Source organism: Caloenas nicobarica, chromosome 3, assembly GCF_036013445.1.
Source record: "Caloenas nicobarica isolate bCalNic1 chromosome 3, bCalNic1.hap1, whole genome shotgun sequence".
Classification (NCBI taxonomy): Eukaryota; Metazoa; Chordata; class Aves; order Columbiformes; family Columbidae; genus Caloenas; species Caloenas nicobarica.
Window position 1 is genome coordinate 48,675,222 of NC_088247.1, and position 21,563 is coordinate 48,696,784.

At 35.2% G+C, this 21,563-nt stretch overlaps 1 protein-coding gene across 1 annotated transcript in view; it reads right to left on the reverse strand.

The window, feature by feature from the left end:
- The window catches only part of AK9 (adenylate kinase 9), a 71,434-nt gene that overhangs the window by 41,603 nt on the left and 8,268 nt on the right, over positions 1-21,563 (reverse strand). The window contains exons 5-16 of the mRNA XM_065632183.1: positions 20,837-20,949; positions 17,151-17,324; positions 16,341-16,466; positions 14,353-14,427; positions 12,800-12,898; positions 10,768-10,907; positions 10,503-10,683; positions 9,939-10,083; positions 5,954-6,087; positions 5,135-5,291; positions 949-1,059; positions 337-399 (exon numbers count right to left, since the gene is read on the reverse strand). Of these exons, the coding sequence (XP_065488255.1) occupies positions 337-399; positions 949-1,059; positions 5,135-5,291; positions 5,954-6,087; positions 9,939-10,083; positions 10,503-10,683; positions 10,768-10,907; positions 12,800-12,898; positions 14,353-14,427; positions 16,341-16,466; positions 17,151-17,324; positions 20,837-20,949 (1,518 nt within the window). The remainder of the gene's footprint in view (positions 1-336; positions 400-948; positions 1,060-5,134; positions 5,292-5,953; positions 6,088-9,938; positions 10,084-10,502; positions 10,684-10,767; positions 10,908-12,799; positions 12,899-14,352; positions 14,428-16,340; positions 16,467-17,150; positions 17,325-20,836; positions 20,950-21,563) is intronic.

Sequence of the window (21,563 nt, forward strand, 5' to 3'; positions counted from 1 at the left end):
TACAGATTTTTTGATGAGTAGGAAGTTTCAATACAGTTAATAAACCACTTAGAAAAGTTACTAGAGGAGACAGAGTCCCGTGCTTTGGATTTATTGAAAACCATAACTATTCTGGCTGATTTAATACGTCTCTATGCTGTAACATCTGTTAAGAATGACACATAGAAATGAGAGCCTGAATCGGTGAAGGAAGCAGATAGTAATATAAAGTCATTTTTCTAGATGCTGAATGTAAAAAGGAAACAAAAACTGTAAAATCTGCATAAAAACTAAATTGCTAAATGATTTGAAACACATAATCAGATAAAATAGAAGTCAAATGATACACACTTTCACCTGTCTCAGCAGCAGCCTCTGAAGATGGTTCTTCCTCTGTTGTCGGTATTTCTTGCATTTTTCTCCTGTAAGTAAAAGATTATTCATCTTAAGACTTGCATAAATACTACAGAAGCAAGCTTCACCTGTATAAGTAAAGATGTAGAAACATATTGCTGGGAGCAGAAATATAATTTGGGTTGTACAAAATAAAAATCAAATACATTTTATCGTCTAAAATGTAATTGTCTTATTGCATCAAAAGCCTGGACTAATGAAAGGCTAATGAAAATGCACTTAGCAAGAGAATCTTCTGCCACCATACTTACTGATCTAAACGAGATATTCCTCAAAGTTAACACATATTGGATTATTTCCTATACGTCACAACTAGTCTTAGTGTAATTTTTTAATACATTTGTTTTGATAAATGCACTGATACCTTGAACACAAAGTAAGGCTAGAATTTTCTTATGCTCATTTTATACTTTCAGATATTTGGAATGTTTTACCTTTCTTCTTCTTCTCCTTTTTCTTCTTCTTCTCCTTTTTCTTCTTCTTCTCCTTTTTCTTCTTCTTCTCCTTTTTCTTCTTCTTCTCCTTCTTTTCCTTCTTCTCCTTCTTTTCCTTCTTCTTCTCCTTCTTCTTCTTTCCTTTGTAATGCTTCATCTGTTAGTCTTTTCAAAATCTTAGAATCAAGTTCATCCCTATTTTCTAAGTAAGCTCTGTGTAGTATACAGGCTCCTGCAGTACAATTACAGAACAGTCAATGAGTTTTATGCATCTGTATAAAACAAAAGTTATTTTGAGTTATGAAAATTATTTAATAAATGACAGACAACTTTCCTACTTATTTTGAAAGCCAAGAAAGGGCATACATACCACTGAAATGTTATTATACTGTTGTGTTATAAGGTTTTGGAGCTTTGTTTTCAATTTCAAGCACCTAATAAACTCAGTATGGGATATGGGAATGTTATGATGAAGGCTATAAGGGGAGACAGCACTGAAAGGATTGGTCTTATATTTCTGTATATCATGCATTACTCTGATATTTATTTTGTTCGTACATGTATGAAAAAAACTATGAAGAAGCAAATGAAAAACATTCAAATAAGAATATAAATAACATATATACTGAAACTACTACAGTTGGTTGACAGAAATGAAGAATATGCTGTTTCTACTAGGAACTCTACTGACTTATTTATTTGGGCAAATAGGTTTATGACATATGGCTGTGTGGCTGAAATCGATTTCCATCAGTGGAGTTACTTATGCCAGTTTAGACTAGTTCAGGGAATAGCTTGCAAAGTAATGACTCAAAATTCTGTAAAAATGTAAACTCCACAAATACATTATTATTTAAATGACAGAAATAAGTGGGAATCAAATAAAGAGTTAACGAAATTTCCCAAATGAAGAAAATAATAAAAAGAACAAAAGGAAACAAAATAGCTAAATTCAAGGAAACATATCCATAAGCAAAAAGCTACATTTTAGCTAAACCTTATAGCAGATATTATGATCTTGCTCATACTTATTTCTCCCATATATCACACGATCACTACCAGCAACTGACACAAAATGTATTTTTATCTAAATTTGAACTGTGAGAAACATGTTACTTAACTGTTGGGTACATTGGTGTTGATTTGAAACAGATGATAATTTTGTGTGAATGGTTTATATTTTAAACCAATAGTTTCAGTTAAATGTAGTTTTGGAAAAGGAAGGGTGAGTTAAGGGAATTTTTATAAAATGCACTTTGTAAACTCATCTTTAGATAATTCTGTCTTGGTATTCTTCTGAAAAAAAGTTGTGAGAGTTTTCAGTGGCTTTGCCTGGTGGCCCAGGCATGTGGTTTCCCATCTTTGTGTTTTCTCACAGTATTATGAAAAGCAGCAATGCCAGAGAGCATTAATTTACTTCATTATTCAGAGTCCAAATGATGTTGAACTGAAGTGAAGCAGCTTAAATTACAGAATTATCATATGCAGAACATCCAGAAGCATCACGATTACTATACTGTAACTAACTATTCTTTCTTCGTTGGGTACCAGCACATGTATTCCTTACTCAAAGGATTCAAAATTGTTTCATCTGATGAGTGATTTCAATATACTTGATCAAATTGGTCAAGTGACATATAACCCTTTAGAATAATGGATAATAAATTAGCAAAGTCCTAAGGGGCTGACCTGAGAATATCTGCTACTGGCATTAACCAGAAATAAGCTGGCTTGCTAATGGAGCAGATTTGTAGGTAGCTCAGCTGATTCTGGTTGAAAGAATGATGTTCTTGCAATGTCTTGTTTTAATACAACTGGAAGTCTGTTAAGAAAATCTCTGTGCCAGTTTCAAGCTGAGACAGCAAAAATATATGCATTATCATTTAAAGTATGTTAATTCATTCCCTCCCACCAGTGAATGAAACTTTGAAGAAAAATAAATCATCATTGATTCATATGAAAGCCTGATACAGCTCCAAGGATAAAATTAGGATACAGACTCATTATCATCTCAAATACATTAAAAATGGGAATGGTGGATTTCCTCCCAAGCCTGAGAGCTACTTTTACATAGGGCCAAATGGGTTGTAATTAAGAAAGGAGTTTGGTTTTGGTTTTGGTTTTTTTTTCTATTTAATATAAAGCCTATAACAGTGTTAATTCAAAAAGAGGCACCATCGGGGTTGTGAGCACAAAATTTAAGTTTCATGAAGGACCTCTATAACTTCTAGGAAATGCTTACACTTATACTTTAGAGCATCTGCCATCTACCAGACTAAAGAAAGAGTAGGTGATTGCACAGAAGAGTTGGCTACTAAGAGTATAAAATAGATTGTTCAGATTAGAACAAGTAATTCAGAGCTAGGTTTTGAGAACTAGTGGGAACGGCAGAAAGGTGTAGATTGCAGGAAGGAACCACTTAATTTGAAAGCCGCTGCTACGGACTCCCAAGTTCTTTCTTTCCCAAAAGAAAAAAAATGGGGCAGTTACAACTGACCAGTTTTCAACGTGGCTCCCATTAAGAATTTTCTATTCTCAAAGATCTAGAATAAAGCTTTTCAGGGAAGATGACACAAGCTTTTCTTTTACCCAATTAGTTCACTAATTTGTTAAATTCTGAGAAGTCAAGGAAAAGTTAACAGAATTCTGAAGGGGAGGTTTAGGTTGGACATTAGGAAAAGCTTCTTCCCCCAGAGAGTGGTGGAGCACTGGAACAGGCTCCCCAGGGAGGTGTCACAGCCCTAAGCCTGACAGTGTTCAAGAAGAGACTGGACAACATCCTCAGACACATGGTGTGAACTGTGGGGTTGCCATATGCAGGGGCAGTTGGACTCAATGATCCTTGTGGGTCCTTCCAACTCGGGACATTCTATGATTCTATAGTCTTCTCCCTGCAGAAATGGCTAGAGCTTGACTCCTGCTGTTTGTTATTTAATACACTGCATGCCAACTACATGAATAAGGTGTTTTTTGTCGTTATAAGAAAACACAATGCACCATGTCCCAGAAACCAGGTTCATGAACATTTCAATATGCTTGAAATGTCTCAGAAGCAAAGATGAGGCATGGAAATGTAATTTGTCCTTAAGTTCTTTCTGGAAGTATCTCAGATGAGGCCTTCTTGAATGACAGGAACAGCAAATACCATTTTCTGACAAACACCGGATCTAGAACTTTCTCATAGAAATGTTCAGTCTGTCCAGCCACGCTGGAAGACTTTTAGTGAAGGTGTTTTAGGTGTTAGGAAATTTCACAAAGCTATGTGACCAAGTAGTTTAGGTGCAGTAGCTGAGTTGTGAGGATGATCAGCTTATAAAGATGCCATGCTTCTGAAAAGCACCTTTAAAAAAAAAAAAAAAAAAAATCTGTTGTGAATAAACTGCGTAATCTTGATTTGCCCCAGGTTGATTTTTATACTCAGGGACAAGGGTTTGAAAAGCTCTCTGGACTGATTCTAATACTAGACAGTTACTGAGCTTTCTTGAACTAAGTATGAATAGGCCTATTATTCCTTTCTTGAAGGGAAGTTTCTACTACTGAAAGACCTTTTGATAATAGACTGGGTTGAACAGTTGAATGATCAAACATTGCCACGAGGCAATGAAACTTGTGGTGTGGTATCGATCAAGCAGGCATAATCCATTAAGACATGATTTGGCAGGCAAAACTTTTAGCAGTGTATGAACTTGTTCAGTTTTTCATGCGTTCCTTCTTGCTTGAAACAATACAGTAAAAATCCCTTCCTCTGAATTTACAGGTACTAAACTATTGTATCAATTTGGATAAGAAGTCGTTCAACTCCTTTTGACTCCAGGATGAGGAACAGGATACACCTGCATACAGGTATTTCTCCCCCCCCTTTTCTCTGAAGCATAGAAAGTTTGTATCTATAACCTGATTTTGCAAGTGGGGAAACCAATGTGCTGGCAGGGAAATTAGACTAAGAGCCACATAGCAAGCTGGTGGCCAGCCAGACACAGAATACAAAAGTCTGAAACTGCAAGAGTACAGTGGCATTTACTGCTGATTGTAAGCAGGAGGAAATTGTAAATAGGATTATAAACAGGAGGCATTTTCTTTACCGCTTTTGTAAAGTTTTCTGGTTTTCAATTCTGTGTAATTCCCTTAATCCAAATTGTAAGAAATTTGGGGTGCCCTTGTTGATTCACTGGATTCTTCCTTCTCTAGACCCCTGAAACTTTATAAATGGAATACAACTACTAGTTTTCCTTGTAAGCGTGCTTTATGTACAGATACCAACATAGAAAAAAGAAAAGATTAAGCTTCATTAGTGTGCATTTACTAACCATCTTTTTCTGTATTCTTCAGACAGACTACAGTGTCAGGCAAAAGTCCTTTTTCTGATAAAGCTGACCAGTGATCTGCCGACAGAGGGTAGTTATCCACTACCCATCCTCCTTTTTCTGGAGCACCAGGGAACCTGTCTTTGTTTGTCTTCATAAGCTGTTATAAAATGTCAGGTTCAGTAACATAAAAAGACTGAGATAGTCTGTGAGCTGTTCAAAAAGACTGTACAATACAAAATTATTTTCTGAATATTATGATTTTTCCCTATTGTCATTTCCTGTCAATAAAAAACATTTATAACTTTGTATGCCTGAATGAAATAAAAACATTTTAAACAATAAAGAGATAAATGTGTCAGTGATTTTTTAAGGTAATCTAAAAAGAATTTAGATTCCAATTTCAATAGTTACAAACCAGTGAAGAAATTTAAAACAGTTCAAGATTCTTGGGCAAACCTTCATATACAATCCTTTTCAAACACTTGTATCTGGTGTTGAGCTCTCTAATAGTGACTAAAAGTATAAGAATAGGGCAAGTATACAGTGATACTTCCCTTAGACGATTTTCCCAGCCTTTAACAATTTCTGTCCCAGGTACTTTGCAAGACAGAAATAATTTTGATATATATAGTAGTCCTCAATACATTTGTCTTTCATGATCTTGCTCAGTCTCTTCTCAGTCCTACGTAAGCTTTGAGATTATGTGATATAAACTAAACAGATCTTTCAAAAGAACAATTAAGAATATATATCAATAATGTATAAATTGTTACAGGTTGCTCTTAGAAAAAAAATGGTACAAAATACTTATAGTTTTACCTCTGCAATAGCTCTCTCCAGTACTTCAGCATATATTTCAGGTGACACTGTAACTTTGGAGAGTGATGCATTTTTTATGGCTTCTTCTACCATTGCTTGAACTTCCGGGTGGTCGGCAGTTATCTCTGACATTCCTAACAATATACATTTTTTTAAAGCACTTCGCAAAATTCTGAAATACTCATTTCCTCTGATTGGGAATAACTGTTAGGCAATTAAATCCAGCCACTTCATAATTACAGTGCAGCAGTCATTTTAAGCAATATTACATAATGGTTATGAGAAAGAATCAAATACCAGTTCTTTTGAGTGCAGTTCTAGAGGGTATTTCATAAAGATAAATTTTAAGATCTTGGTTTGTTCTCTCATTGCAGCAAAAAAGTCCTTTTAAATAGCATGGTATTTTCTACCACTAAGTGAAATATTATTTCAACATGAATTGAATTGCATTTGTGTACTAGAACAATCGGGCACCTGCAGCACCTGAGAATTTCCTTTGATTTGATTACTCTTTGACTCCTAAATCAAAAGGTTGACCAGATTAATTTAAAAATCAACCCAAATCATAGATCAACACAGTAGATTGTCAACAATCAAGAAGCCTGCACTCCCTAAGGTGCACAAAATGTTTGTGTTGGATCCATATTTTGTTATTAATTGCAGACACAATGGACTGTAATTGTTTTAAAAAAAATTAAGGAACACTCACAATTAGTTCATAGTTAACATACTAATTTGATAAAATTTGGTGAAGAACTGTTGTAAGCAACTGCCATATCTACTCTGTGAAGAGCATAATTTGGAAAAAATGCCATGTTTACTTTCTATAATTATGCTGAGATTGTTCACTAATTGTGTTGACACTTTTTACACACACAAATTTACACATTAGCAGGTTATTTTTGCCAAGATACGAGCTCCCTGAGAAAGTGACGATATCTTACTAAGTGTTTCCATTCTGCAAAATAACTCAACCCAGTCCAAACCCAAAATGAAGCAGATATTCTATTCTACTAAAGATGTTATATTCTACTTCTCCAGTTCAAGAAATAGATCTTTCTTTAGTGCTTGCTTCAATATCTCTTGCTGGTATAGAATGTTAAATTAAAGGAAGAATATAATTGAAGGAACAAATGCTTTCTTTCAAAAAGACAAAGAAATTTGTAAAAACTACCTAGAATCCACATTTATTTTATTGCTAATTTAGATACTTATAAATATATTTCATTCATGTCCATTAATTGGACCTACCTAATAATGTATCTTCCTTGGCTTAGATGAAATGTCAGCCTGTTCTGCATGAAAAAATACTACTATTTGTCAACCATGTCAGGCTTAGACACATTTTATTTGTTTAAGTATATTTCCATGGGTTAATTAAAACTTAGTGTACTTTTAAATTCCTCGTATTCAAGTGGCAAAAAATCCCACTCCTGAATTCAGACCCCATCTTCACTTATTTTTGTGTGCATGAATTAACACTTGTTCTCCTTATCTATTAAAAAATTCTGAAATGGTCTTATGCTATAAAAAGATATGCAAGTGAAAACACCAAACTTTTCGTCAAAATACATGCTTGGATCCTGCAAAGGTCTCAGTGGGAGTTTTTTCCCCTGTACACTAACGTGGTATTAATGGGTTAACATCTTTCAATGGCTAAATTAACCATTTCATTTTAGGCTTCTCAAAACAACAGTATCAGCAACAAGGAAAAAAATTAAAATAGTCCTACAAGTGTAAATGAGGAAAAAAATTATCTTTCACTTTTTAATTTGCAAGACACACTGGAAGCATGGAATGAAATGCTCAAAATAGTTAAGATTTACTTTACGTTTTTCGATGATGGCAGATTCTATAGTACTCTCCTCTTCCAAGCTTATTCCCTCTCCGGTTTTAGTGGTTTCTTCAGAATCATCTGCTTCTTTCACACTACTATGTTCTTGCAAATCTTCTATAGTTATGAAATCATATTAAATTCACAGAAAACTAGATCAGTAGAAAATCCTTTTATACAAATACTACAGCACAAAATCCATCTGACTAAACCAGCTCCATGTCAGTCTGCTCTTCACCTGCAGCCTCTCAATCTGTAGAATCCCCCAACGCACCTCCTAGGAATCACAAGCACTTTTCCAGCCCTAGAGAAGGCAAAACTAGTACCCATCAGCCTGTGATACACAAATGGCTCTCTGGTAGTACCTGGTTTTATATGCCTGTTTCTTCCCTTAGAAGAAAAGAGATAAGAAATATGACAAAAGCCAGAAAGGAGTTAACAAATACACAAGTCCCGAACACATCTTCAGTTCAACAGATTCAATGCCCTCCCCTATTTTCTCCCCAAACAGAACAATGTGGTTCTGCTTGAGCTGGATGTCATATAAGCATGAATAGACTGGGACTCTCTGAGCATGTATATGCTACCTTTTGAATTTTAATCAGAAGAGGATGTTTTAAGCGAATCTCCTGATCCTTCCTGTGCTTTAGTACACACGGCAGAGCAGGCTTAGAACATGCAAACTAATTTATTCTTTCCAGATGTACATTTACTATGCTGAAACCATTAAGTGTTCAGCCCATGAGCCCACAATATAGCCAGTCTGAAAGTCCTCTGTGCATAACATGGATATTGAGTCCTCAGCACCACCTGCTTCAATCTCCTGACCTACTCTGGCAGAAACTCTGGGGACTTCAGTGGAATTTCATTGCCTCACTGTATAGCCCTGAACTGGACTTGGGAGCACTCAGGACAGTCAGGGGGCCATTTACCTAATTAAACTGATATATGTATTTTGCATATTTTTTAGTGATTCTCTGTAATTCTCTCAAAAGGCAGAATTTACAATGTAATTAACTAAATAATCTTGTTAGGAATAGGAAATAATTTCTGGGATAGTTACCTCCAGATCTAGAGTCAAGCTTCTAAAACTATTTAATTTCACCTTCTGAAGCTTTCTTATTTTCTATGACAATCTACATCCTTCACCTGTTTGCAGTTCCATTTTGCAATAAAATTGCTTGAGCTCTCCAATGTTATTAATTAAGGTTAAGTTCTCACTAATCCTGCTATGATTCCACATATCTGTCCTCAAAAGTATTTACAAAGCCAGGAATCTGGAACATAACACTGTTCAGTGGTTTTAATTTTGGTGTCACAGTTCACGATTATTCTTATTGAAAGACCAATGTTTTTTGTTTCACTGTCAGTTTCTATGCTTTGAGGAGGAATATACTGACTTCTTGTCAGATTTGTATCTACCCATGAGTAAGTCAAATACAGTGATTCCTCGCTTAGTAGAGTAAGGCAAAATGGCCTGATTGCCCATTTGAACCATAACTAGAGCTAACTGGAAAAGGCAATTCCAATTCAATGGAAAATTTTCATTTCAAAAGAAATAATTTTGAAAAAAAAAATTTCCAGCAAGAAGAAAATCAAATTTTTGTTTAACAGATATTAAAAGAACATGTTATTTTCACCTTTTCAAAATATTTTCTGAATTCATCAAGTTGCAAAAAACCTGGGCAGCTTAAGAGCTCTAAATGTGACCAGAGGTGGAAAGTCTTGTGAATGTGCCATCTGAGACAGCACACCTGGAAGGCTGCTCCAAAGTGGAAAATCTGTAGATTGTGGATTCACAGCAGCCTAGCTGACAAGCTGCTTTCTTGAAGAAAATTTCAATTTTGCAGAGATTTAACTTGTCAAAAATTCAGTCAAATGGAAAGTTTCCAAGCAGTAACAGTGAGAACGAATTTCTTCTTTCAAAAACAGCTCATAAAACTCTTTCTTACATACTTGTGGCCCTCAGCTTTGGAGGATTTATATATAACATCGAAAATACTGAATTCTACTCAGCTGTTCCCTGCACTGATGCACAACAACCATAACAACTTCTGTAATATTTTATAAGTCAAAGTGAAAGCAATTGCTTCAGTTAAATAACCCAAAGCAAATAAGATGGTTTCAAAGACCATGTAACACCTTATTCACCTGATTCTCCTGACTGTTTTTCTAATTCCAACCTTTTTTTCACTGCTGTTATAGCCTTTTCTACTGTATCCCTTCGCACTTGCTCAATGTTTTCTTTTCTTGATTCTTCCATATGGGGTTGAATGAGTTCGTCCATATCAAGAACCTAGTGAAATGGTTTGAAAAAATAAAAACATCACAGAAGAGAAATATAGCACCTGATCCAACTTCTATACAATAAAATTAATTTGGAAGATCTCTGCAAATTTCAGAAAAAAATCCATGTAATTCAAAAGTGCAGGGGTTTTTGAGGAAAAAAAAAATCTAATTTGCATTTACGAAAGTTATTCATAGTATTCTTACGCTAAGACAAATAACTGACACATAAATATTTGTGTTACATAGAGGGTAAATGGAAATATTTTTGAAATTCATCTACTTTTCTATAAATGAATTTCACTAAATTACTATGTGATCCATATGTTTCAGCGTGTATGTTAATAACACAACAGGAATAAGAATGTGCTTAACTGATTCCCAAACCTCAGCTGATACCCTTGTTACATAAGACATTTATAAACCTACCTTTCCTTTATATTTGTGTGCAATTAGGTTACAAATAGTTGTTCTTCCTGACAATGGAGGACCAAATACCAGTACTTTACAAGGAGGAAGTGGCATTGGTGGTAACAGGTAAGGCCGTGGATTCAACATAAATGTTTTCAGTGCCTCTGGGGATGACAGTACATACATTTTACCTAGAAAACTTAAAACAGAAGAGAAGCTAACAGATATAGACCGTTATCTTATAAAATAGAAATAAAAATAAAAAGTGTCATATTCTGCTAACCTGACAGCCAAGTCTGGGCTTCCCATTACAATATCACCTTCCTTTAGAGCCACAGGACATGCCTGCCCCCACCTGCTTCTACGCCATCGGTATCTGGGTGCTATTAGTTTGTAAGATGACAGAACCCGGAGAAGTTCATCCTGTTAATTAAAACAGCAGCAACAGCATTTGTAATTTTTATCTGAAGCTATGTATGCCTTGTTCTTAGCCTCTTTTTGAAATATTTTGTTGGAAAATAAGCAAATCTAAAAAGAAACCCACATAATACTTCTTAGAATATATTTTTAAAATTATGTATTTCAGAATTGTAGGAAAATTTTAAGCAGAAACTATTTAATTTTTCTATTTTACTTAATAAAAATAGTACTTCAAATAGTTCCTGTAGGCTTTGTTTACTATTGTTGGAAGTTTAAAACAACAAAGAGGTACAAAACAGCCATTTATCGAAGACAACAGAAAATGGCCAAGATTTCTTCTAAAGGGGATGAAGAAAGGACAATGGTCTGTGTGGGAGAAAAGCAAGGCCAAAATATCTCTTTTAGGCATGCAGAAATGTCATGTGATAGGAGTAAGTTTAATAGACCTTTTACAGAAGTTGAATAGTGAGTGAATCCTAAAGTTTATGATGACACCAAATTATTCAGAATAGTACAAACAAGTGCTGGATGTGAAGAACTGCAGAAGGACTTTCAGAATCTAGGAAGCCAGGCATTAAAATAGCAGTTTTACACAGAAAATGATGACTTGTCATTGACTGTCACTACTCAAGAATTATCTTGGAATTATAATAAATACTTCCATGAAAACATCTGGTCAATGCCCAAGAGCAGTCAGAAAACCAACCTGAATGTTAAGACTGTTTAGCTAAGAGAGAATAGAAGATAAAGGTTTATTTTTTTATTGTATATATCCTGTCCTTATCATTACTGCTCTATGCCTTCTGCTACCCTAATCTCAAACAGTATGCAGTAGAATTGGAAAACTTTCAAAAAAAGGTGATATGACTGATCAAACACACGAAAAGATTTTTAGGTGAGAAGAACTAAGATTAAGTAGACTGAAACTCTACAGTCTGGGAACAGGACAGCTGCATAAGAACAGGAAAGAAGTCTGATATTGTGAGTTATCAGAGCGCAGATACAGAGAACGAAGCTATTTACCAGCTTTTGCATATCAACAAGAGGACACTGAGCTAAAAGGTGGCAGGTTCAACATAATGGGAAGCAATTCTGTGTATAATGTCCAGTTAAGCTGCAGAACTCCTTGGCCCAAACACTGTGGATGCTAAAAGCTTACACACAGACTAACACAAACACAGAGGCTAACTAAATAATAAAGACAGATGACCTCTGACACAGAAAGTCCTTCACTTGTGAATTTGTCAGGGACTGAGAAAACAGAAAAGTGAAGGGAGGAGTGTTTCTCTGAAAACATATGGTGAGGTCTCCCAGTTACGGTACCATTCATCTATTCAAAATTTTGTTTAAGAAACAGGAAAGATGACTACAAGTGAATATAGGTGAAGACACTTATGCAAAGACTTCTGGTTTTCAGTTTTGCTTGGAAGGGATACAAACAACAATAGTAATGATTCAGAAAAATTCAGCGCTAACTTGTCATGTTCTAATTAATTACAGGAAATACAATGTATGTGATTTCAGCTATGTAGGATGTTGCTAAATTTGTTTCTCATTTGGAAAGAGAGTAAAGACTGAGCTAACAGTCAGGTGCTGAGATTGTTATCCTTTGGCTAAAGTTTCTTTATTTTCTTGGAAAGAATTCATTCTTCCTCTATTGCTAAAACAAACATTTTGTTCAAAATTTTATTATAATCTCCTAACATTTTTTTCACTCCCAGAATTATCTTAAATTCACATTTCTGCAAAATCAAGGCTCAAAAAATGCCCCTATTGCATGGTAAAACAAACTGGTTGCTGTGAAACAAAGATGTTATAATATAAGCTTACAGCAGAAAATAAAAAATATGTTTATAATTATTACAATCAATCACATTTCAGAAAAGCGAACTTACATTTTCCAGTGTCTCCAGCATTTCTTCCTCCTGACTTTGAAGTCTAGTTATAGGAGCTCCATTTTGAACACCCAGAGACTGAAGTCGAACTACCACCGACTGCGGAGAAAATAAGTCTTGATTAGTGCCAATCAGAACTGCTTCTATGAGCCGCAAGAACCCCCGAAGTATTTTTGAAATGGTAAGTTATTATTTATATAATGGTTACATATACACTAAGGGCCAATTTCTAGCTTGGAGTCAAGCTAGTTATTGAGTTGAGTTCTAACAAGCTATTTGGTAGATACAGGCAGCGTGAAATACTGGATCACAGCCTTTATATCTCCTCATTATGCTGTGACTCCTAAGCCTTCCAAAGGAATAGGCTGTGAAAGATTCTTTCTCACAAAGCAGTGGAAGTATTCAGATGAACTCCAATCTGAAAAGGAGGAAAACCTCTTTAGGACACCAGATTATGCCCACTTGGAAGTAATACAGCTTAGGGTAATTTATTGAAAAAATACTTAAGCCAGATGTCTGCCAATGAGAATCAGATGATATTGAATTTAATTGAAGTATTTTCTGAATGTAATCTTACTTGAATGCAAGTGTTCTTTAAATTAAAAAGCAAATTTTATCATGTTTGGAATAGTTTCATAGTAGGTCTTTGCCTTACTCACAGGTAAGATGGTCAGAATCATGACACAACTTGATTGCCTTTGCTATAAATCTGTTGTACTGTTCGCAAACAGATCGTAAATGAGGAAATTTTATGTTCCATCTCTGCAAAATTAGTGGGTTTTTTTCCTCATAGGACTACTCTTGGTAGCAAAGGTAAGCATAAATTGCAATAATATTTACAGAATTATAACTGATTCAATTTGTTTCAAACAACAGAGGGCAAACTGCAGGAGCAGCTCACTTCCTACACTGTCAAAGACAATCTCTCACTTAATTTTCAACCCCATAATTTAGGTTCTGATTTGAAGTGACTCTTATTTCGGAGGCACAGGATAAGATTATTTATCTTCAAATTCTACCACTATAGCCTTTTTAATAGGGAGAATGAATTGCTATATTATGAGCTAAAAATCTAGACACAAGCACTCAGCAGAATTGTCAAATGGAAAAGAATGAAGTTCTTCTATTACACTGTAAAGCAATATCAAAGGTTATAAATTTTCTGTCATTATTTTAGACATTAACACAAAATAAGTCAATTATGTAAATATATCATACTACAAATGTTTTAATTGCTCATGTTAGTAATGATGTTTTACACTAATAGACAAAATAAAGCACTAGAAACAGATGGATACAATGGAACAGAGTTTGTAGCCTGCTTGCAATTATTTGCATGTAACATATGTAAGACTGAGGGCAGTGCAGTGAATCTTATAACTGTTTTAATAGAGCAACAAGAGCAAGCATTTCAAAGATCATGTTTTCTAATAGTAATTGAGTTTTATATACAACTTAAAATGTTGTCAACACCTTAATAAAGAAAACAATCCACAAAACTGAGAAGTTACTTTCTAGTGGAGGTTAATTAAGTTGGTACATAGCTTGCTTACTACAAAGAGATCATCTGGTTGCTGATTTCCATCCAGTTCAAAAAGATATTGACAATCCTGTTCAGCCATCAAGTCCTGTTTAAGAGTAAAGACATATCCATCAATTGAGTATCGTTAACCAGATAATGACATTGAAGCTCATGTCTTATAAAACCTTCTGGAGATGAACTTTTATTTGGTCATAGATAAATACAGAGAGAATTCATACATTGGAGTTACAATGGGCTCAGAAAACAGATTAGATATCCTAGCTCAAATGCAAGAGAGCTAAATGAATCAAGATATAGTAATGTTTTGTGTGTTAATTCAACTTCTAACTACTTTAAGTCTCTGCTGGAAAATTCTGACAATGACAATTATTAGATTTCTTGGAAATACCAGCCATGAGACCAATTTTTTCATTTTTGGTCCTGGCCCTCAATTTCTGTAAAATTTGAACAATATCTTTGATTGTTCTTATTTTCAATTTTCCCACTAGTAAATAAGATATTAGACTAAAATAGGCTTCCTACGTCTATTGTTAACGTCTCTGAGGACTGAGAACACTCACTCCATTCCTGGCAGATGTTGGTATAACCCCAGCCCCGAAAAAGCCTAGTGAAGGTGACTTTACAACTTTCTCGGTAATCCATTCCAGCTCTTCACTACACTTATGGTCAGAGTTAATTTCCTTGCACGTAGTCTAAAGCTTCTATATTATAAATTAAATTATATGTCCTATCTTTGGTAGACATAGATAATAACTAATTACTTCTTTCTAGTACTCTTCTACAGAGAAAAAAATAATTTGTGTTTCTCTTATATACAATGGTCTTATTCGTACATCCATAATATTTGCTTTTGTACAAGAGCATCACACACATTTATTGACTCAGTTTATGACTAACTAAAACCCCACAGATTGCAGACTATCTGCAGCACTGAGGTATAGCCGATTTATTTCACGTTATAGTTGTTCATTAGGTTTCCTCCCTAACTGTAGCATTTCAGGCTTATTTCTACTCAAATTCACCCTAGCAACTTATCAAGAAATCATGGTCTGTCCTCCAAAGTTTTTTCTACCTATCCTAGTTCAGTGCAAACTGCACATCATCTAAGCTTTTTTTTTTTTTTTTCAATTTTCACCATCGTAACCTCTATCTATGTTCTTTTAATGTATTAGTGGACTACTAAGTATGTTCACTAATACATTTATCATTAGTGAGGTCTAAGTAAGGCCAACCAACCAGTGGAATGTGTTGAAAGTGTTGAAGTTTGGTGTACATCCTAATTTATTCTAAACAACTTTCCATTAGTTTGCTTACGAAAAATCCATGTGAGATTGTATAATGATTAAAGATATCACATTTTTTGCTTTCCCCTTCACAGCAGTAACAAGTTTGTTACTCTAGCAAAGAACATTATACCAATTTTACACGATTTTTTCTACAGGTTTATCTAATCCATAGGGAAATTGAAGGGCATAAAAGGTAACTGTCATGAGTTTTTTGCAGCTGCTTGTACCAGAAGATTAAAAATTTAAAAAAGATAAAATAGAAAAGAACAAACTATTGCTTTGGACATGTTCAGGTTTTTTAAATCTGCAGGCAATGAAGCAGGTGAGGAAGGGAATCTATTGGAGTGCAAGGCAATGGATACAAAGAACAGATTTCTTATGGGATTGCATGCTAGAATTGACTCTGGTAATGGTGATGATCAAATAATCCACTTCCTAGATCCAGGAAGCATCTGTGGTGGCAGGTATGGTTTCACTTCCAAAATTCGAAGCGGATTACTTTATCTTGACTCCAGAGTAGAAACAACACCTAGAGATGACAACTTTGTATCATCAATTTCTGTACAAATTTCAGAACTTGGGGATATGTTGTAGCATGCCTTGTGTCCACCTCCATACAACAGATCTCGAATACAAAAAAAAAAGAAAATAGTGCAAGATATTTTAAAAGGTCTTTTGTTATGTACAATCTTATTATTTTGCATTTTCTTACTTCTAAAGGATGAAGCATTATATCCTGATACGTTCCAAGTCTTTCCTCTGCATTTTCAAGAATATCTTCAGGCCTCTGTACTAATTGATTCAAAAATTCTGATGTCCTAAGTTGATCTTCTGCAATCTGCAAAATGAAAAGTTAAATATTTCAAGATACAGAAATAAAATAATGTACTAAGCTAATTTTTGTCTTTACTCAAAGGTAAGTAAAGTAGCCTTCCAGAGTATTGCAATGAATATTAGCCCAGTGATTGCTGACTGTGATCCAATCCTGAAGAAGCGTAGTTTCTGCAAATTTAGATGAATGTGCCTAGAGCTTGCACTGATAAGTCTCTGGCCAGCATTACAGACCAGAACAATTCAACTTGAATTCAAAATTAATAACTTCATGAAAAAATAAGAAAAACCGCTGGTAGTAGCCTAACACCAAAGCCAGAAAACAAGCTAGTATCCTGCAAATACTAGTAAAACTTGCTAAAATAAACAAAAATTAAGAACTTTCTTATTTGCTTAGACTAAGAAACAGACAATATTGAGTCACCGTTATCCTGATACACTCTTTTAACTTATGGCAAGAAATGATTCCGTGACTTCTAAGTTAGAGACTGAATCCGGGTTAAGTTATACAATGATCACTATTTGCTGTTGTTGAAAACTACCACTTAAGTATTATCCCACATCTCTTAAAATAGAACAGAAACTAAATTAAGATTAGAGTTCAACAAAATTAATTCATAATGCAGTATGGTGATATTTTAGAATATTGAAATTTGTTCTGCTTTACTGTTTAGAAATCTGAAATCTTCACCTCTTCTTCTTCCTGCTCTTCATCTTCCTCTTCGTTGTCATCTTCAGGCTGATCTTCCTTTTTCTTATGCTTTTTAATAACATCAGGATCCCACTGGTTCCTCTGATATACCTGCCCTGAATCAGGGTGTTGCCTTTGTCCTGATATTCTTTGGCATAAGTCATAGTCTGAACACTAGCAAGGAATATTTAAAAGGAAATCATGTTTTTATTGTACTGCTATACAGTTTGTCTGTTTGGCAAATATTCGAATTCACAAACAACTTCTCCAATCACATTCTGAGTAACCACAAAATTTCCAAAAGCAGTGAATATTAAAGACAAACTTAAATGCTCACATAGCTTTTCCTCATCAGCATTTTACATTCCATGTCAGGAGCATAGCCACTACTTAAGCATATTTTAGCATGCAAGTTATACCTTGTAGTATGACAAGTGTAGGTATTTTGCAGACAAGCTTGTGTTTGCTCTTGCAATTAATGCTGAAGTGGTTTGGACTTGGCTGAGGGACCTGGGGGTGTTCAGTCTGGAGTAAAGGAGACTGAAGTGAGACCTTATCACTCTCTACAACTGCCTGAAAGGAGGTTGTAGCATGGAGCGTGTTGGTCTCTTCTCACAAGTAACAAGTGATAGGACGAAAGGAAATGGCCTCAAGTTGCACCAGGGGGGAATATTAGGAAAAATTTATTAACAGAAAGGGTTGTCAGGCATTGGAACAGGCTGCCCAGGGAAGCGGTTCAGCCACTATCCTTGGAAGTATTTAAAAAACATGTAGATATGGCGTTTAGGGACATGTTTTAGTGGTGGACTTAGCAGGGTTAGCTTTACAGCTGGGCTCGATGATCTTAAGGGTCTTTTCCAACCTAAATGATTCTATGATTCTAAGATACAGTCAATTTTACTAGCTGCCTCTGACTTTCTCAGAGTTCTACTGTTAAACCTAGTGCCATTGTCTCAGAGGCTAAATAAGTTCAGCAGTTTGGAGCTCTGGAAAAGTAATGGTCTTTCCATAAAAAGCCCTGCAGACATAGATTTAGTTTAACATTAAACATGGATAAATCTGTATGTGGTCTGTGGTGGTCAAATCACTAATATTTAAGATTTGAGAGGTTTGGCTAAGAAGTTTATTCTAACTAAAAGAACATTCCTTTCAACTAAAAGCTAACATGACTTGATGATCTTATAGGTCTTTTCCAACCTAAGCAATTCTGTGAACCTATGATTCTAACAGTCTGTGACTGTTTTCACCTCCCCACTTCCAAGCTAAGACAGTACCAAATGAGCCACTCCTATAGGTGCCACCAAGAACCTTCTTTCTACATTGTCACATTATATACTGTTTGATTCCTTCTTAGAATTGCAGCTGTCAGCAAGCTACTTAAGGAGTCCATCCACTCCAGGGATGGATATCTGAATTTGTTAACACTGAAATGATTGTTTTTCCTCACTTTTAAAAAAACAAAACAAAACAAAAAACCCCACCAAAAACTGGTTTGGTCCCTTCAATCACTTAGCAGAGGGAGATGCTGTCTGAGTGTTCACTCACTATGACCACATTGAATAAAGCTTCTATCTGACCTGTCCTAAATTGTACTTGCATTAATACACACTTGGAGTCCCCAGATCTCCAACAGGTCTTAAGATGGGTACCTGAAAATTCTACTGTGGGACTGGGGGTGTGGCACAATGAACAATAAATAATCATTCTTCCTTCCTAAATCACTAACACCTACCCTTCAAATATATATGAAAAGCCTGAAGTAACAAGAAAATATTGTAGTCGTTAACATCAAATTGTTACAGAAACAGAGAACTGATTTCTACAGAAAATACAGAGCTTTTGAGATTGCATTGCTAGCAATAGGCACACTACACTCATTTCCTGAGGTATCCCTTGAAGTATTACAATACTTCAGGATATTTCTATAGTGAGTCATACAGCTGACATGACTGCTACATGACATAGCACATTTTGAAATACGGAAGGAGATAGTTGATTAGATATGGTTCTTTTTTCAAAGGTGCATCTTCTGCCCTTTTTCTTGGAGAGACAAAATGTCTCTAAATTGGTCTGCTAATGACAGTATTTCAGTATTCCCAGAGTTATCTAGAATCTCCCTTCTTCCTTTCTTTTTGACATAATGAAAACAGTTACAATTTCAATATATCTGTGGAAATCACTTGAATCCACTGAAATCAAAGGCAAAATTATTCATTTGACTTTGGGGCAAGGATTTTTAATGAGTATTCCATTTCAGTCTTCTTCCCAGAGGAGATGGTGATGTAACTGCACGAAGTCAAGAATTCTGTTTTCATTCTAGTGTAGTTAGTATCACTTGTCTATTTGTACTATTGCACATGAAACTATACAACATATATTCCCAAGAACAGGATTTCTCACTCTCTCGTATTAAAAGGAAGATTGACTTTCTGTAGCTGAAAAAATAAAAACTGCCTGAAAAGCAGCACAAAAATAAATTTCTCTGATGTTTAAAGATCTTTCCATGAGCATAAAAAAAAGGTTTGAAGTAGGCATTCACAAATTTTCATTATGCATGGTCAACCAAATTAAGTCTCAAAAGTAGGGAATTAAAACAAACACGGACTTAAATCTGGCAAAGTGATAGACTAGGGCCACACACTGAAGCTTAGCACCTGAGAAAACACATAGATATGACAACTAGAATCAAAATCCCATTGAGAATGCAGCACAACAACAGAGGCAAATTATTCAGAGTTGTCCCAGCAGCTCATTCTGCACATTCAGAATAAAAGACAGAAATAATCTAGTTGATAATAAATAAAACATTACAAGAAGAAGGGCCTGAACCCTTGTTCATTATTATACATACTTTTACTTTGTCTGCATGGAGTCTGGCAAAGTCTGGTGTGGGCCAGCCAGTGGTCTCAATCAGCCAGTGGGCACAATCTAGAGACTGGCATTGGCCAAGGGCCTTTCCCAGCAGGCAGTCTGGACATGGCCACCCCATTCTGACTAACAAGACAGGTTAGCTGTGTTCTGCCAAACGAGTTGGCCTGATGTTTGAAGAGGTGCTCCTCTTTTGTTTTGTTTACTAATATGGACATAGCCAGCAAGTCCAGCAAGTCCATTATTTTAAGTTACACTGAGAAAGTCCTCTTAATCCTACACTAACAATGACTCATGTTTCTCTGGTTATATCAGTCACTTTTGTAAAGTATCTGGCATGTCACATTACTACTCATGAAGACACTGAGATTTGTAAAGCAGATGAATTAATAATGACTAAGAGGCAGTTTCACAATTGGTGAGTAAAAAATAAAACAATTTGCTTTCTAACTTTCATGTGTGAAAAGTTTCTTCCTGAAGTACATGAATAGCAGATGTACACATATCCAAAAATCGCATAATAATAGTGTTATTCAAAGTTTTATTTTCTTGAAAACCTCTATCTTCTAATTGGTAGAAGTGCAAAGACTGTAACTGGTACTGAAATTTTAGGAAATGGTTATTATTTTCCATGAGCAATGCTTATAATGGAACAAACTAGTGTAATTCTATTCCAATATAAAAGACAGCAATTTATTATTCCTCAATAAATACCATACTCAAATGCACAGGGGAAAACATTATCTATTGGCTTATGCAGCACACGAGTCTACTAATAATTAGGAAAATTACTAGCAAGTTACTGAAGATGACATTACCTTAATGTTAATCAGGACATCTGGTTTTAATTTCAGATTCTTTATTTTTTCTATTTGCTGTGGAACAGTCATGTACTCCTCTGAGAGAGAAGGAAATCCACTGAGAACATAACCTGCCAAATACATTTTTTTGAATATATCTTTTAGAAGGTTACGTCAAATGCAGGACTAGTTATACTCATCTCCTTTAAACAACACATCTATTTAGTGGCACAATTTTAAATCACGTACATGACATAATACTATTAAAAGATAATACTACTAAAAAATTGTGCAGCCATGTCTACTTCAGACAAAATACAGACAAAAAAGTGTGTGGTTTTCAGCTTGATATAGGACTCTCAAAGTTTGTTAATTCAGCTGAGAAGTGTAAGAAATATGTAGACATAAAAGATCATATTCAGACCACCTGCTTCATGTGCCTAGCTCAGACATTGTAGTGCCTAAAAATAACAAGCTTTTAGTGACCATTTTTTGCCACTAAAAGACTTTGCAAAAAGGCATTGGAAAAAGTAGCCACGCTATGATATAAAGCATTTAAATGAAGAGTTTAGGCTTTTTATACAACCTTTAAAGGTCTTTGCTTCTGTGGACAATAAAGGGAGTCTAAACTCCTCTCTGGGATACTTAGTGCTCCTGGATGCTAAATCCTCTCAAAAGGAGGCACTATGCACACAGTTTGAATACTGAGAGGCACCGGGCTTGGTACGCATCCATTCACGCACGA